The following is a 16,193-nucleotide window of genomic DNA, read 5'->3' as shown; positions in this document are numbered from 1 at the left end:
CGGGGGTTTCGGATTCCTGCCTTTCTGCCTTTTTCGACTACTCAGGCGGCCCTGTGCTTGAAATATGATAATAAAAAACAGTTGAAAAGTCCCTCGCGGGTGCGGACACGTAACCCTACCGTATGCCCGTATATGGATGTATCTTGGAGGAGTTTATCCTTTTGTGCTCGAAAATCACCGTAATGGTGAGTTATCAACAAGGAATCAATGCGTAAACACTTTGTCGTACGTTGGCAGAACCCCAACGATGCCCGTATAAAGACCACGGGTCTGTACCGTATTTACGACCCCCCCATAGAATCGCACTTAAAAGCATCCGGGTAACCCTACACATATCTTTCGAAGACTTTCGTTGTTACATCGACCAAAAAAGCTTCAACTTAATCTCGGGCTTTACGTTCATTCCTAAGAAGGTTCCTTCGCCACTGACGAGTTGGCCTTTGCTTGGAACCCGCATCCAATGTACTTGAAGGCGCCGTCACGAGTCCGGGTGAAGTCCCCATTCAGCACCTTATACTCTCCCTCGCTGTCGGCAAACACAAGGGCAATGGTGGGCTGTCGTGGTAAACATTCGTGGAACGTTCTCGGCAATCAGATAAATCTGAATCGCTGTACGAGAAACGTGAACTGAGGGCAACGTCTGACGCCACTCACCCAAGTTCTCCTTCTCCTTTTGGACCGCACCTGAGCTTCTTTGACATGGCAATATATTTCCCAGATAGATGTTTTCCTTGCCAGCCGGGATAATAACATATAATTCTCGTCAGTGGCTTGAACCTTGCACTGACTAGAAAAGCACCTTAGAGTTGCCTTGGAGATACACCTAAAATTGGAATGGGGGAGCAAATTTATGTACCTTCAAGGGTCTTACGAAACGTTATCGTCCATGTAGGGAATCAGAAGTCCAGACCAAAAGATTAAATGACATTTGGCAGCATTTAGAACCCACTCAATAAGTTGCTCGTTGTCCCGACTCGCAACCTGAGGGAGAGGATGTAACGAATTCAGTGCTCAGCTGTACATTGAGCTTGTGGTTGACCGACATCTTCCCGTACGGGTCGACAACATGGGCGCGCAATTCAGTTGACCCTGGTCTAAGCGTCGGTAGGTTCGGTAGGTTCACGTGCGGTTCCGCACTCGGCAATTGCCGATGCAACACGTTGTTTTCATAGTACCATCATTCGCCGCCTAAGTACTTCTAGATCTATCAATGATCATGAACATTGACTGATGCCCTTTCAGATAGGTTTCACAGGTGATTTCCAGTGAGTATGGATTCTTGCCTCGGGTATTCACACATAAATGAAACACATGGCTATGCCTGGGCAGCCAGACGTGTCCATATATATGGTCCTAGGTGAGTGAACAAGCGACGTATTCAGTTCAAGTTCAATGAATTGAAGATCAGAAACTATGTTTGTTCATCATTGACACATCTCGCTTCCATTCCTCGCGAAGGCTGTCAACAGCAACTTTCTAATATCTTCAACAGCAAGAAGCCTCAAGGGAAGACAAAGGCATCATACAATCTAATACAGTGGTCCGAACCTTCCCGATTCAGTCATTGTAGCTATTATGCTACAATGTTGGATGACGTGACAGGGAGAAACAAACCCAAAAAGGAATAGTCGCTACGCCTGCTGGTCCGTTAGGCTGTTTTAATTTAATCCCTTTCGGATAGACATGTTATGTCAACTGATTAAAAATCCCCCTTCAGCTTTCTTTCTACTTGTATCCTATATGTACATTTAGGCTGGGACGTGTTTCCCCCACATCTCTTCCACCACTCCTTTCCATCTTCTCTCGTTCCGTCTCCCAAATCGCCAAAACCCTCGAAATACTTTCTCCCTGACCTACCCACATTCCACCCTTTCACGATCTCAACCTCGACCACGATGACGAACTATGGCATGCCTTATTTCCTCGAAGACAAGACTGGTAGTCTTTTAGGCTCCGAATTCGTGGATATTCACGACCGACTTCATTTCGTTTACCGTTCCACATCTCATGCTTGCTCGCATGCGACGTACATGATCTTCAACACGAGCTCGTATACGGACCCTCTTATGGCTTTGACCTTTGGACCCAGGAATGCGTTGGGGACGGTGTCCTTCCCGTCGCATGTTAGTTATCCAATGGGCACCTACCTTTCAAGGATCTCGACCTCTTCTGGAAGGTATGTAGGACCGCGTTGATTTATACGTTCGGGCTTAAGTGACGTTGCAATCTAGGGCATGGAAGTTTACCGCCTCGGATGGTCAGGAGTACTTCTGGAGATGGAGATCGCAGCCAAATCAGGAATGGACGGTGAGCAGTTGACTTTCTTTCAGTCTTTGACGAATTGCCGCTTAATGTCTTCCTTCTGGATGGTCGTTGCAGTGCACTAATGCGAATGGATACATGATCGCGTACTACAGTTTGAAAACTCCGGGCGAACCTCAGTATGAAGGATCGTCGGGTTGCTCTTTGACGATTGAGGAGGCGTTTCCACGTCTGGCCGTAGGTGGGTTTCTTCCAATTTCCTCGATTATTGTTTCCTGACTCGAACCGTTTTGAAATAGAGATGCTTGGAACGCTGATGATCTTGAGGCATATCGCCGAATACAGGCTATGAAACTTGTTATGAAGCTAAGGTGGTCGAGGGTCTACCACGACGAACGTTTTCGGGTCCCGATGGGCGACTCCACTGCGGCCTTTTTAACAGTCAGATTGGGTTCACTCCGACCAACTATTTACTAGTTTTCTTGTTCGAGGATGCGAGGTTGGCCGTCGTTGTATATAGTGTATCGTTATACTTACCATAAAATAAGCGTTGAACTTAAATGTACATAAAACTTAATAGCGTAGCAGTCTAATACATAACCCTTTACTCCGTGCGCTGCGATTTGACCGTAAGGACACTAGTAAACATGCCGGTTTTCCCACTCTCGCGGACATGGAGCGCCACGCGCCGGGAGAAGCCGCCGGCAAATCATGTTCACCTTTTGCCATGATGACGATTCCCAGCGAAGACTAGCTTTCTCTGCATCCCTGATAGCAGTTCTCCCCGTAATCTATCTCGTCTATCGCAAAGTTTTCGCTACGAACCAAGGTCCCTCCCGAAACTCTCCAGCAGGATCTTCAAATTCTACAGCTGCATCTCTGGCAGCCCAAGGTCAAGCACCAAACGCGCAGAAAAGAGAGACGAAATCGATAATGCAACCAGCAAAGACGGATTTGGCACCGCCAAAGGATGACCCATTTACCCTGGAGCAGTTGAAGGAGTTTAATGGCAGTGACCCTACTAAACCGATTTATGTTTCCATAAAAGGTGCGCACTGGGCGATGTTCTTCTTTATGCTGTTAATGCCGTTTAACCAGGTACCGTATTCGACGTTTCGCACAAGAACGACGTATATGGAGCTGGGAAATCGTATAACGTGTTCGCGGGCACGGATGGTTCGAGAGGATTGGGGATGTCGAGTTTGAAGCTGGAAGATGCAGTGCCGGATTACAGTGTACTGGATGAGAAGGATATGAAGACGCTAAATGATTGGCATGATTTTTTTAAGTGAGTTTACAGGACTTTTCTATCCTTTTCTTCATTCGCCACTGAGCATCTTTATTTGTAGGAAACGGTACAACATTGTCGGGCGCGTTACAGATCTTCCGCTTACGGTAGTTCCCCCAAATCTTTAATCTTTACTCGTTTTTCTCCTCAGTTTGCACTACAAAAACTACCATCACGTCTACGTCCGACTTGAAGAGCTATTGATTCCGGTTTCCCTGTTTGTTCCGTTCGTTATCGTCGCTGTATAATGTATAGCCTCTTCTCGAATACAAGGTGTAACGGGGTAACGTGTATCCGTCACGGCATATACGAAACATTGTCACATCGATCAAACCGAAGAGGGTTTTGCTCGAACGCGGATGGTTATACTGTAAGGTATGTAGATGGCCCTTCAAAGCTTCAAAGCTTCATCCCACGGGCATCGTACAGCTTGTTGACGCTGAGCTCTCTTCTCGTTCCCCACTCTATTGCGCAACTGAAGGTTATCATAGGGATCCACAGAGGAAGGGTCGAACATTGAGCTTATCGCCCCGGCGGGAGAACGATCATTTCTCGATAACTCCGCGTTTGCACTGCGCCCTTCTGATTGTTGAAGTCTGACCTTTCACCAAGGGTATACCGCCTATCAAGCTCACTTGTGAACGCGAAGGAACTTTGTACTCCGCACCTCGGACGGCGGCGTTTGCGGGTGTACTTTACTCGGTGCTGAAAGAGTGCCATGGAACAACGTAAGGTAAGTCAAGGCATCTGCTTCTCTTCCGCAATACTGTATCATATGTATGCCCAATAGTCTTTAGGCTTCAAGCGTTGCCACGATTGTGATGTGATGGATTCGACTTTTTATGGGTTCAACCCCTTGAAATCGACGGCTTGGATGTTGGGCATGGTGACAAACGCGCTTTGACCACCGCATCCTATTTGGGCACAAGGTCGACAGACGGAAGGCTGAAGCGCTTCGGAAGCTGAAGGTTCGTACGTTTTCTGTTGTTGTTGTCTCGATTCTGATTGTGGCATTACTAGGAACAATCAAGTCCAGATTTCCCGTCGCGTTGCAAGTACATCATCATTCAGTTTCTCTGGCTTTGCATTCATTATAACGGCGTCGACGTCAACCTTCCCATTTTTCTGTTTACCGAAAGAAACTCCTACGACTCTGCTATCCAGTCTTCTTTCGCTTGGCCCTGACGTTAGTCTTGGTACGGGCCGCTTTGACTCCTTTTTCCAACCTTCCGTTTTGAACTCCAACTTATCCACTTTAGTGTCATAATCATAGTCCCTACCAGAAACTGAATGACACAATCTCAATGACGCGGGAAAACGATTGAAGAACGGAGAAACGGCTCTTACCACGAAGTAGTAAGACCATTTCATACAGTATCTGGTGTCCTTTAACCGGCACATTTCTCTCACCGACGGTGCAGAGGAGGTAAAGGACTCGGCTACAGGATAACTCGGTCGAGGTGGACGGGAAACATTATATCTCACGGTACTCTGCGGTAAGTTCCTCTGGCGAATCCATTGACCCTGAACTGCTGACATATTTATGTTGGATCTTCGAAACTTCAACTCCTTTGCCTCCTCCACCAATGAGATTTCTCATTGAAACTGGTGTTGGCACCGTCAGCCTTCTCGACTCTCGAAAAGCTATTCTGAATCATATCATTGATTTCCTTTTCACGGCAGTAGTACAAAACGATATCCGAAGCTGGTTCTACCGTTTTCATGGAGTATAATCTTATGTGACCCAGAAGTGTGGTGACTTTGTAGGGATTCCCTCACAATGTCGCGGATGCATGATTTGGGATATTCTTTGCGTTCAATAGCGATTGCGGGCGTTTACTGAACATGGCCCTCCGAACCGTGAGGAATTTTTGAGACCTGATGATCAGTGCTTCATGTTCTTGGGGTGTGATGGAGCTAGTCACTTCGTCGTTTTCACCCTGTATTGTTGGATGGTCAGCAGGATCCGAGAGGGTTTGGATGTGTGGTAGTCTGTAAGCCATCTTGACTTGTGATGGGAGCTAAAACCTGATGCTGTGTCACAGTCGGAGCGATGCGAGCATGAGCAAGGTGTTATGGTGTATCAATTATGACTCACGGTGACTGGTAGCTGTGGTTATATTATATGTTGGTTTTTCTTGTGATTTCATATTGCTTCCATGAGCATCAGAGGTGTCGCTTGAATTCAGGTCGCATACATATTCTTTGAGCAACTTCGCTTTAGTTTCATTTCCGTGGCGGCTAGCTCCAACCAACATTGAGAACAGTGTCATCCTGAAGCATCTCATGACTCACTCATCTAGTACAGGCTTTAAGGTAGGGTCTCAAAGGGCCTAGGTCAAAGTAAGAAGATATAAAAATACCCTCGAATTGCTTATTGGTGACTGAAGCTCGGAGGAAGATGAAACTGAGGTCGTCGGAAGACCTCAAGCTGTGTGATCCGGTGGCGTGGGTGATTCATATTATATTCATTTACTCATCTGCCCGCTGGTTCTCCCTTCGCTCTGTCAACGCCAAGTCGTGGAAAATAAGCGTTCTGCACCGGTCCGGCCTTTCTTCACATCTCCCCTGACAAGTAAATTTTAAAAGATTCGGATATACCGTTTCTCCGCGGTTCGCCAAAGTACAAACCAGTCCTTAATAGGACGTTCATCATATTTTTTTCATGAAACAGCATAATAGCTAACAGCAGGAAGGAATAATGCACATCTTGCGTTTTTACCTCAGTATGGATCCAATCTGCATTATGTGCGGCTATCACTGAAGCTAGAGTGACAGTAATGCGATGGCGCCAGGCGTTTTGAGAAACCCTTGATCTTAACCGGTTCTTCATTTCTTGTAAGGCTGGACATGGCTAGCCTGGGCTCCTTAAATACGGCTTCCACATTTCCCAACACCACAAGATCAACCTCCCCCCGCCGAGTCTTCATATCGGAATATCCTTCTTTATTATACACCAGCCAGAGGAAGATTTTGGGATTTAATGTTCAACAACTCACCGATGAACGACGATTTCATGATCGCTGCAATAGAGGGAAATGCTGCTGATGATATCAAGCGAATCCTCGCAGATCCACGAAAGTTGTTTCTCACACAGGTAGATGGGAAGTGGAAGTCGACGGGTTATTCGATGGAGATATTCCGGAGGTTGCAGGTGAATGAGATATGGTTTGAGGAGCACCAAGAGGAGCCATCGAAATACGTTAGTAAAGTCGTTTGTGAGTTGCAAGTTGAGCCAGGTGAGCGAGTCTTCCTTTTGCTCTGACATGTCGTTTGAACTCACTTTAACTCCTTCCTGTAGATATGGCCAATAACGAACACTATATGCATGGTGCGTGTGGTGCTTATCTTACTGATATGTGAGCTCCGGTGATCGATTTCTATTCCGTGAACAATACTCATTCGAGAGTCTAGGTGTTCGAATATCGTGTTTCTGGCCCACGGAATGGCAACTAACAACCCCACACCAAGTGTCTCTCAACAAATTAATACGATTTATCATTCACCTGCATCTGTGTAAGTCGACACTCCTTTCGGTCGTCAACAATATTCCCAGTTCTTACTTGAACTCGATAAAAGAGGTGACCGCCTCCGAATCGTTAGCACAACTATGTCCGTGGGAGAACGTACGATGACAGCCCGTATTGAGGTGCGTCACGATAGTTTTGATTTTCGATGTCGTTTCACCTAATTTATCTGGTTGTGAAGATCTGGAATGCCACCAGACATCGCCTTGTTGTGTCTGGTTTACATACGAAGATGTCACCGTCGACATTTAGCAAGAAGTCAAGGTTATAGCCCACCGCCGAAAGTCGAACTTTGGTGTAGGAGTTGATGAATGACTTTGTTGTACAGTACGTAGTATATTTATATATCTATTCAGACCTCTCATTATGCTATAACAAAACACAATTCCGAGTATGGCGGCGTTCGGTCTACTCGAAGTTGACATTCCCGGCGAAGGTATGTAAGATCATGATCAAGACTCAAGAGCATAGGTTTCTACAGTCCCGTCGAGATCGCAACGAGATAACCGTAACTGAGAAAGTTGTAAAGTGCTTCGAGTCTAGCGTAATGACTGGTCACGACGGTTGCTCCGAGGATTAAAGGTAACTGCAGTGCTTCGACTTTTCTTCTCCACAGATGAAGCGTTTCCGAATGGAGTAGAAATTGTCATCTGGCTGGACTTGAGTAATTGATTGGAGACGAGCGGTGGCTGGTGGTCGATGAGCCTGAATCGACCGTTTGACAGACTATGCCGGAAGGCCTTCCAAGTTTCGGTAACGTGAAGCTTACCGGGTCCGATCGATAAGATCGACCCGTGGCAAGACAATGAGGGGTTCAAGGGGCGTTCGGGCCACACCTACAGTGACCCAGGAATGTGACAACGCAAAAACGTTTCCGGCGACCGTACGGGGACTGGGGCGCATGTGGTAGCCTCATGAGTACGTACGTTACACGAGTACGGCAGGGTCTTCCCCAGCGAGACCCCTCAGCTGCCTCGGATCATTTCACATCGCTAACGCTAAGATTGGGTGGGAAAAGGAGTATACGTGTCGTGAGAAGGTACAGATCATGGTCATATTGATTTCACGCAAGTCAACGTATGGGGCCTCTAGAATGCGGACGGGTTAACTTATACAGGCTATAAGGTTGTGTTCTACATACCTCTGTTAGAAAAGATCGACTCGAAACGGTGACAGGGTTTCTGCTGTTGTTAACTCGACGGAATAGACATTTCAAAATTTCCCGCTACGGGTAGTTTGAGTTTTGTGTCGCAAAAAGATAGCACCATAAATAAGGATCGATCCGGATTCCGGAGAAATGCGTCCATCTTAACTTACAACCGGGAGGGATGCAAGTAGATTTCTAGGGTTGCTATCAATAGTTCGTTGTAGAAATCGATATTTCGCTGCGCCCCCCCGCCGTTTGAGGGTCATGGCGTTGTTGAAGTCGATTGGGAGTCGATGCACAGAAGTTACTCTGACTAACTCGAGAATCGGGAAGATTGAGGCATGGTAATTTCTCCCGCATAGCCACCTGACGTCGTGCGACGCGGACGTATGTAGATGCACGATTGCAATTGGCTCAATTTGGAAAGATTGAATTTATCCGTCGTGACGGTACTGATTTGATGGAGTGGGATGGCAAGCGTGGTAGCTATAGCTACGATGTTCACATTGTGGGCTGTAACATGTACAGATGAATCTCCTATAATGCATGTGTCCGATAATGCATAATTTCCGAAAATGCATTGATTTTCGGCTTCCCGACTCGGTTTGCGGGTGAAATTGCATACCTTTCTGATTTCGCATAATGCATACCTTTTTGGCTCAAAAACCGATCCTCATGGGCCAAATTCACCTCCAAAAATGCATACCCCCTTTAGTGTGTAGGTGCTAACCTTAGTAAATCATTTGTAAATTTGTCCCTACAGTACTATTTACACCCAACATGCCCCCAAAAATCATCTTGAGTCCACTTGCAGTCTTAAGAAAAGGCATAGAGTTTTTGAAAAATTCAATTGCTTCTCGGAAAAAGGATATTGAGGCACATCATGCAAAAGATGGCATTTCTACTGATAGAAGGTCTACAATACAGTTTGAGCTCTTTTGAACCCATCAGTGACCATAAAAGTGATATATATATATTTTTTTCTAGAAATGCATACTCTCTAAAAATGCATACATTTTGGACCCAACCAAGGGGTATGCATTATAGGAGATTCATCTGTAGCAGCTGCTTCCGGACACATCTCAATGCTCTCATTGAGTGTTTCCGCCATCGGGGACACTCGAATTGGGGGGAGTTGGGTGGATGGAGCCTGGAAAGGATCAAGAGGGACGTCAATTGCAGCCTTTACCGCCAAAAATGCCAGGCATTGATTGCAATGAATTGAAGACTTGCCGACGTTTTAGTAGCCTCTTATAGCGGTATAGTATGGCAGTCGTGGCTGGTGGCGTTATAAGGTATCTAGGTCCCACAGAGCCTGAGAGTTGAGAAGCTGCCAGAGTTTGCAGTAAGTACAAAATCCTGGCACATAGGAGTAAAGTTGTCGCGCTAAGACTCAAGCGCTCAAGCAGTCAGGGGAGCCGCAAGGAACTGCCAGTTGGGGCGGAACAAACTGCTGACATGAGTGACGGCATGATGGCTGACACACAAAATCAATAAGTACAAACATAAAGACATTTTCCCATCATCATCCAGGAGGGCGACCAACCAGTTGGCCGGCGGTTTCTTCCCCTTTCACAGTTTAGCTCTCCCCGTCATTCCTTTCTCTTTCTTTTAATCTCTTCATCGTCATCTATCGACACAATGGGCTGCGTACAGTCATCTGGTATTGACGAGGAGGCCAAGGCCCGTGAGTAACAGTTGCTGCTCTTTTTTTTTTCAGTGGGCTGACAATTTCGGGGTTACCACAGGCAACGATGAAATCGAAAACCAACTCAAGCGGGACCGCTTGATGGCGAAGAATGAGATTAAAATGCTTTTGCTGGGAGCTGGTGAATCTGGAAAGGTGCGTTGAGCGAGTTGCTTAGGCTCTGCTAGTCGACGCTAACAACGACGGGCTTTTTCCCCTTCTTTTAGTCGACGGTGTTGAAGCAGATGAAACTTATACATCATGGCGGGTATAACGAGCAAGAAAGGGAGTCGTACAAGGAGATTATCTACTCGAATACCATCCAGTCTATGCGGTGAGTCGTCCCAGAGATCGGTTAGCCTTGCCACTGACCAGTTTTTTTTTCTTTCTCAGTGCTATCTTGGACGCTTTGCCGCAGCTAGACCTCTCTCTTACACCCCAAAACGACGCTCGCCGTGCTGTTGTACTCGGTCTCCCCGTGCAGATTGAAGCCGACAACCTTCCCAACGACGTCTCGGATGCTATCCGGTCGTTGTGGATGGACCCCGGAGTGAGAGAAGCCGTGCGGCGATCGAGGGAGTTCCAGCTGAACGACTCTGCGGTTTACTACTTCAACTCGATAGACCGCATGGCGGCAATTGGGTACTTGCCAACCGACCAGGACATCCTCAGGAGTCGTGTCAAGACAACTGGTATCACGGAAACGACTTTCAAGGTCGGAGAGCTTACCTACAAGCTCTTTGATGTCGGCGGTCAACGTAGTGAACGAAAGAAGTGGATTCACTGTTTCGAGAACGTCACTGCTTTGGTGTTCTTGGTCAGCTTGAGTGAGTATGACCAGATGTTGTACGAAGACGAGAGTGTGGTGCGTTGGACGTTTATCCGTTTTCCCTTGACTTTTTCTCAGCGTCCTTCTGTCTAGAACCGTATGCAAGAAGCATTGACACTATTCGACTCGATATGTAACTCGAGATGGTTCGTCAAAACCTCTATCGTAAGCCTTGTTTCCCGGATTTCCTTGTAAACCTCGGCTTACCCTTCAATCGTTTTTGCAGATTCTGTTCTTGAATAAGATCGATTTGTTCGCGGAGAAGCTTCCTCGGTCACCGCTAGGTATGTCTTACCTTCCACCTGGCTTTCTCCCCTTTCCGCACCCCCTATTGTTCTCCGTACCTTGAGCGCGATTGCGGGTCTCATCGTCAACTAGTGGCGCTTACGGTGGCACTTATCTTTTTACCCCTTTGGTCCCTTTGCCCTATACTGCTGATGCTAACATAAACTCAGGCGATTACTTCCCGGACTACACTGGTGGAGACAACTACGACGCAGCTTGTGAATACCTACTGCACCGGTTTGTGAGCCTCAATCAGAGTGCGGCAACGAAACAGATCTATGCCCACTATACATGTGCTACGGATACACAGCAGATCAAGTGTACGTTTAAATCCATTCTACCGATAATTGTGGAGTACTGATTGTTGCGTTGATATTACTTGTCTCTATTTTCGTTCGATTACCCTCTACCTGTTCCAACCTACGCTCTATTACCGTGACTCCACCACCACTTTGCTGTGACCCAACAACGGTTGCAATGCTGAACGTCTTATTCGTCACCACCTCCTTGACCTTGGACAATAAATGTGGTCGGATACTACAGTCGTGCTCAGCGCTATTCAGGATATACTCCTTCAGCTACATCTGAGGGAATGTGGGTTGCTGTGAAGAGGAATGAAATAAATCTTTTTTCGGCTACCCGTTACTTTCTTGGTCACATTCACATTCCACTTATGACTATTACTACTTTGTACCTACACCCGCTCCGGATAATCATTCCCTTCTTGCATGCAATCTCACGTGGTCCGCGTCGTGTTTTTTCTCATTCTTGGAAGGAACTGCGATTCGTCGACCGTTTCTTGTTCCACATTCACCTACTTACCCTCTTCCTTGTTAATGACACCGCTTATCGTTATTCGGTTCTCCTTTTTCACCCGTTTGTCGATATCCTACTTGTAATGGTCCGGTCTTCTCCCACTCGGTTCATTCCTCATATGTGCATTTCCCACTTCTTCCGGTTCATACAAGTACAAGCTTGTCGTGTATTTTCCTCTTGTCATTTGATGTAACGACGGTCATGACATGGGAATGGTAACATTGATAACGGTTGACTTGACACGGAAGCAATGTCCGACACTTCGGACTATCGGACAATAGTCACGTTTTACTCTGCCGGCCGATTCCGGAGCCTCATCGGAGCATCCAACGACCGCGTTTTTTCCTCCTTCGCTGTTCCCCTCTTCGTTATGACGACCATAACCAAGAATTTCCCATGGTTCATTCGGGATTTGGGGGTCGTTATTGTTGGCAAAGTAAGTATCTATTCTAGCTACTCATCTAGTTACTAACTTGACGCACAGAAATGTTACACGTCGCTCGTTGAAGAGCTCGATATTGGCGACATTGAATGCATAAAGTATTCCATCTCGAAAGGGCTAGGGATTGGAATCGTTGTGGGTGGGAGTATAATGAAGGTTCCTCAGCTTTTGTTGAGTTAGTTGTCTTCAACGTCGCGATGGGTACTTCTTTGCTGACGGTTTCTAGTCGTGAATGCACGCTCAGCAAGAGGTCTTTCACTGGTGTCGTACATCCTCGAAACCCTCTCGTACGGGATAACTCTCGCCTACTCACACCGGAACGAATTCCCGTTCTCAACGTACGGAGAGAACCTCTTCCTTACGCTGCAAAACATCGTCATTACGATTCTCATCATATACTACGCACCCACTGCTAGGTTACGTTCGACCAATTCCAATAAGCCGGCACAAATTGGAGTTGCATGTACCGCGACTTTCGCAGTAGCCTTCCTCCTTTCGACAATCGACAAGGACCTGTTACAGATCCTTCAGCTATCTACCCTACCGCTCTCGCTCTTCTCCAAGCTTCCTCAGATTAGACAAAACTTCCGCGCGAAGTCTACCGGGCAGCTCTCCGCGTTTGCCGTTATCTCTCAGATTGCGGGGTGTGCGGCTAGGCTGTTTACTATCGCGCACGAGGTTGGGGATGTGGTAGTTGCTGCCGGGTTCTTGTTGGCGTTGGCGTTGAACATCGTACTCGGGGTGCAGATGTATGTTTACTGGGGGAAGGAGGGGAAGTCTGCGTATTCTGATGGAAAAGGGGTGGAATTGGAAGAGAGGAAGTTGTCGTCGTCGTATGACATGTCTGCTACCCCGGCGTGGCAATCTCAAGCTCAAGCTCAAGGCCAAGGCCAAGCACAAGGGATACATCATCGGGTAGCTACACCCCCACCGATGGGGAACAGGAAGTGGGCTAGGAAGGTGGATTGATTGGGTTTTTCTCATCCTCTGGCGATTTACAAAATATTTAACTTTTTCTTTTTCTTTTTTCACATATCTATAACGCTGTATCTAATCGCCCTCAACGACAAACCTATCATCCTTTTCTTCGCTATTCCTACCCTCACGCGCTGTGTTCGTTTTACGATAGAAGTCGGTCAGTGGGATGGTGTAATATGGCTTGCGCTAGTGGATTGACCGCTTATTTAAGACTTACCTGTATTCAGGCTACTAGCCTACATATCGTAACGAATAGGGACTTTTCGGTATTGACATCGATGGGGCAAACGTTTGAATGTTTTCACGGTCAGGAAATGCAACTGGGGTCATGTGACATTGAGATCTCTTGTCGCAAACGTTCATCTCGGGCGACACATCCTTTTTATGCCGTACCGAACGTACAAGGAAGACAGGTTCAAATTTTTTACGTTCTTCCGTTCATAGTTCAAGTGTTACTGAGTTTGAAACCTCCGTAGGTTACCTTAGAATGACGAGTTTCCTTCACAACTCCTCATGCCATCCAGAATCCTACCGTCATCCAACGTCGAATGATAGACTTCACACCTCCATACCCTCGACTAATGGTACACCTCCGAACTCTCGTTCTTTGTTTTGCCTCTCTAGCAGAGATCAAGGTGTTTTATAGCGCCAAACATGCAGCTGCTGTTGTCCTTCCGTTCACAGTGTCTCCATCTACATCGTTTATCACCTTCAGCCTCATCATCGTCTTTCCAACAGATATTCAACGCCTCCTAGCTTGACCTTCTCACTGTGGTCCATGAGGAAACCTCTGTAGCGACTCGCTCGATAAGTTGGAAAGGATGTTGGAAGATTGTGACTAGGTGTTGGGACTCGGACAGGCCGCAGAGATGAGAGATACTCGAGATGGCGAAGCAGTGCGAGGCGGTACTGTCGCCGTTTTCGCCGTTGTCGCCAGTCCTTTCGTTGATACCGTCGTCAAAGAACCCTCGCACAACTTGGATTATAGGAAGGTTGACGACCTGGACGACCATCATTCTAGCTCGAACGTTCCCTCTCTTCAATTATCCCATCTCGCCGTCGACGTCAAACCCCACAAGCTAATATTAACTCTGCTCGAGGTTTCACCCCGTTCGCCAGCGCTGTTTTAGCTTCTCACACAGAAATTTCGTTTACGGCGCACGTCTCAAGTCCCTCCTTCCCTTCATTCTCAACTTCGTGGACGACATGTCATGTCCCAAGCGCTGTCGAATGGAGACCGTTGCTCTTCGAGCCCGCATAGCTTGTTTAGTTCCTTATGCTTCTAGGTTCGTGGTGGAAGTTTGTCGTAGCGCTGCAGTCCGTGCGAGACGTGGTCGGATTACTGTTCTGACCAGACACTCTTCGATGTCTGATGGGCATGGTCGTACGGATGGATGAAGTTACTGGGGGGCCTGGGGCGGGTAGTATACATCGGAAGCTCCTTTAGTGTTCGAAATTCAACTTCGAACTAGCTATTCAATCAGTCATGGTGAGTCTGCGATGTCTTGTTGAGCTATGTATCGTTTAACTAAACTACCTCTTTCGGCTAGCCGTTCTAGCACTTTACGCCTACAGGTTATTCGCTACAGCCGGAAGATATCCAACCCAATTACCATTCTTTTTCAACACCTTGCAGCATTACCATCAGCACTTCGAATTCTCTCCTCTCACCTACCCCCACCCGACTTCGTAGTGGTTATTACTATGTCGCGTCATTGTAACTAGGCGGTACATCAACGTAGCTCGGTCCTGATGTACCTGCAGGTCTCCATCCGCTATCGACATGCATCACAATGCACCCAGGCTCCGTGTACGTAGGAGCGTTCAACACCCGAAGACTTTGCTCAGCTAAGTTGGTCGGTGCTTCGATGGGCACCGGATCCGCTGTCGCAGGATTCTCGACCTCCTGGGTCGAAATTAATTGAACTGGGGATTCAGCAACATCAGAAGTAGGTGGAGAGGCAGTTTGATCGCTGTGGCGATCTCGTTGCGACTGGACCGGTCGAGCCTTCTCTCCTGGCTGTTGACGATGGATCCACTGGCGTTGCAGACGAGAAGTTGTTCGCAAGTTTCCTTTACGTTCTCTAGTCACCATCGCATCTTCTTCGACCGTGAAACCATAAGGCGTGATAATACATGAATCACGTCTTCGACTAGACTGTTTGAGTTTGCGCAGGCTCCTGACTCGGAATAGGATCACGAGAAGGAATAGAGAAACAAGAGTCGTTCCTCCCACAACCCCACCAACCAGAGCGCCAGTCGAGACCGTGGCGTGGTGCCAAGGAACGGTAAATTACAGTTAGTAGATCACGACCCGCAAACACTATGGCGGACACACCTTCCATTCTCGGTGCTGTGGCTACTTGGGCTCATTGTAATAGAAGTCGAAGTCGTGTTATCTGTTCCTCTGGTAGAAGAAACATTGAATGGTTGTGATTGATTCATGAATATTAAAGAATCAAGAGATTTGAAGATGAGGCTGTCGCTAGCGTATACTGTTAGCAACAATCACCCACCCACGCACCCACCAGCGAAGGAGTCATGTATTAGCGCACCTGATGCTGCCTTGACCCCCTTCATACTGTCCGGCATTTATCGCATTCGAGGAGAAGTTCCTAGCGTACAATCTGGTCAGTTAACAATTTTCTCCTATATTCTACTGACTTACCCATATGTACAGACAAGATGCGGTCTAGAACAAAACAAAGAGGACTCAGAACCGTCGAATTGCTACAAGTTGTGCGTCGACTCACCCTGGCTTACTTGCAATAAGAAAGAAATTTCCTGACCTTTCCAATTCATCCACAGTAGGTTGTTTGACTAAAGTGAAGTACTCGACAAATTGGGATACCACGCTCTCTATCCCCAGCTCACTTGGCTGGGTAGGACAATCTACACCCTCCGGAGAAAAAGCGAGTATTGCGACGAACAT

The 16,193-nt window shown here is 47.1% G+C and overlaps 7 protein-coding genes across 7 annotated transcripts; 6 read left to right on the top strand and 1 right to left on the bottom strand.

Moving 5' to 3' along the window:
- Positions 1 to 1,585: 1,585 nt before the first annotated feature.
- E1B28_000014 (uncharacterized protein) lies at positions 1,586 to 2,876 on the top strand. Its single transcript, XM_043145809.1, has 5 exons — positions 1,586 to 1,643; positions 1,718 to 2,176; positions 2,232 to 2,307; positions 2,380 to 2,503; positions 2,562 to 2,876. The coding sequence occupies exons 2-5, from the start codon at positions 1,896 to 1,898 to the stop codon at positions 2,612 to 2,614; spliced, it is 534 nt and encodes a 177-aa protein (XP_043014508.1). The 5' UTR covers positions 1,586 to 1,643; positions 1,718 to 1,895; the 3' UTR covers positions 2,615 to 2,876.
- An 86-nt stretch (positions 2,877 to 2,962) lies between these two features.
- Positions 2,963 to 3,925, top strand: E1B28_000013 (uncharacterized protein). The gene is made up of 3 exons (XM_043145808.1): positions 2,963 to 3,310; positions 3,361 to 3,550; positions 3,612 to 3,925. The coding sequence occupies exons 1-3, from the start codon at positions 2,974 to 2,976 to the stop codon at positions 3,676 to 3,678; spliced, it is 594 nt and encodes a 197-aa protein (XP_043014507.1). The 5' UTR covers positions 2,963 to 2,973; the 3' UTR covers positions 3,679 to 3,925.
- Positions 3,926 to 6,467: 2,542 nt separating this feature from the next.
- E1B28_000012 (uncharacterized protein) lies at positions 6,468 to 7,348 on the top strand (the record flags this gene model as incomplete). Its single annotated transcript, XM_043145807.1, has 5 exons — positions 6,468 to 6,789; positions 6,852 to 6,909; positions 6,965 to 7,066; positions 7,130 to 7,199; positions 7,259 to 7,348. The coding sequence occupies exons 1-5, from the start codon at positions 6,534 to 6,536 to the stop codon at positions 7,346 to 7,348; spliced, it is 576 nt and encodes a 191-aa protein (XP_043014506.1). The 5' UTR covers positions 6,468 to 6,533.
- Positions 7,349 to 9,732: 2,384 nt separating this feature from the next.
- Positions 9,733 to 12,133, top strand: CGP1 (Guanine nucleotide-binding protein subunit alpha). Its single transcript, XM_043145806.1, has 8 exons — positions 9,733 to 9,911; positions 9,973 to 10,067; positions 10,139 to 10,245; positions 10,305 to 10,776; positions 10,834 to 10,905; positions 10,967 to 11,024; positions 11,196 to 11,345; positions 11,569 to 12,133. The coding sequence occupies exons 1-8, from the start codon at positions 9,866 to 9,868 to the stop codon at positions 11,631 to 11,633; spliced, it is 1,065 nt and encodes a 354-aa protein (XP_043014505.1). The 5' UTR covers positions 9,733 to 9,865; the 3' UTR covers positions 11,634 to 12,133.
- Positions 12,134 to 12,193: 60 nt separating this feature from the next.
- E1B28_000010 (uncharacterized protein) lies at positions 12,194 to 13,545 on the top strand. The gene is made up of 4 exons (XM_043145805.1): positions 12,194 to 12,277; positions 12,326 to 12,458; positions 12,510 to 13,418; positions 13,473 to 13,545. The coding sequence occupies exons 1-3, from the start codon at positions 12,212 to 12,214 to the stop codon at positions 13,250 to 13,252; spliced, it is 942 nt and encodes a 313-aa protein (XP_043014504.1). The 5' UTR covers positions 12,194 to 12,211; the 3' UTR covers positions 13,253 to 13,418; positions 13,473 to 13,545.
- Positions 13,546 to 14,130: 585 nt separating this feature from the next.
- E1B28_000009 (uncharacterized protein) lies at positions 14,131 to 14,391 on the top strand (the record flags this gene model as incomplete). The annotated part of the gene is made up of 1 exon (XM_043145804.1): positions 14,131 to 14,391. The coding sequence occupies one exon, from the start codon at positions 14,131 to 14,133 to the stop codon at positions 14,389 to 14,391; it is 261 nt and encodes an 86-aa protein (XP_043014503.1).
- A 572-nt stretch (positions 14,392 to 14,963) lies between these two features.
- Positions 14,964 to 16,193, bottom strand: E1B28_000008 (uncharacterized protein; the record flags this gene model as incomplete). Its single annotated transcript, XM_043145803.1, has 5 exons — positions 14,964 to 15,441; positions 15,600 to 15,746; positions 15,817 to 15,876; positions 15,930 to 15,953; positions 16,015 to 16,193. 5 exons carry the CDS (start codon positions 16,191 to 16,193, stop codon positions 14,964 to 14,966), a joined length of 888 nt encoding a protein of 295 aa, XP_043014502.1.

Source organism: Marasmius oreades, chromosome 1 (assembly GCF_018924745.1).
Source record: "Marasmius oreades isolate 03SP1 chromosome 1, whole genome shotgun sequence".
Lineage (NCBI taxonomy): Eukaryota > Fungi > Basidiomycota > Agaricomycetes > Agaricales > Marasmiaceae > Marasmius > Marasmius oreades.
The sequence above is the reverse complement of the archived record's forward strand: the minus strand, read 5'-3'. Positions and strand labels throughout refer to the sequence as shown.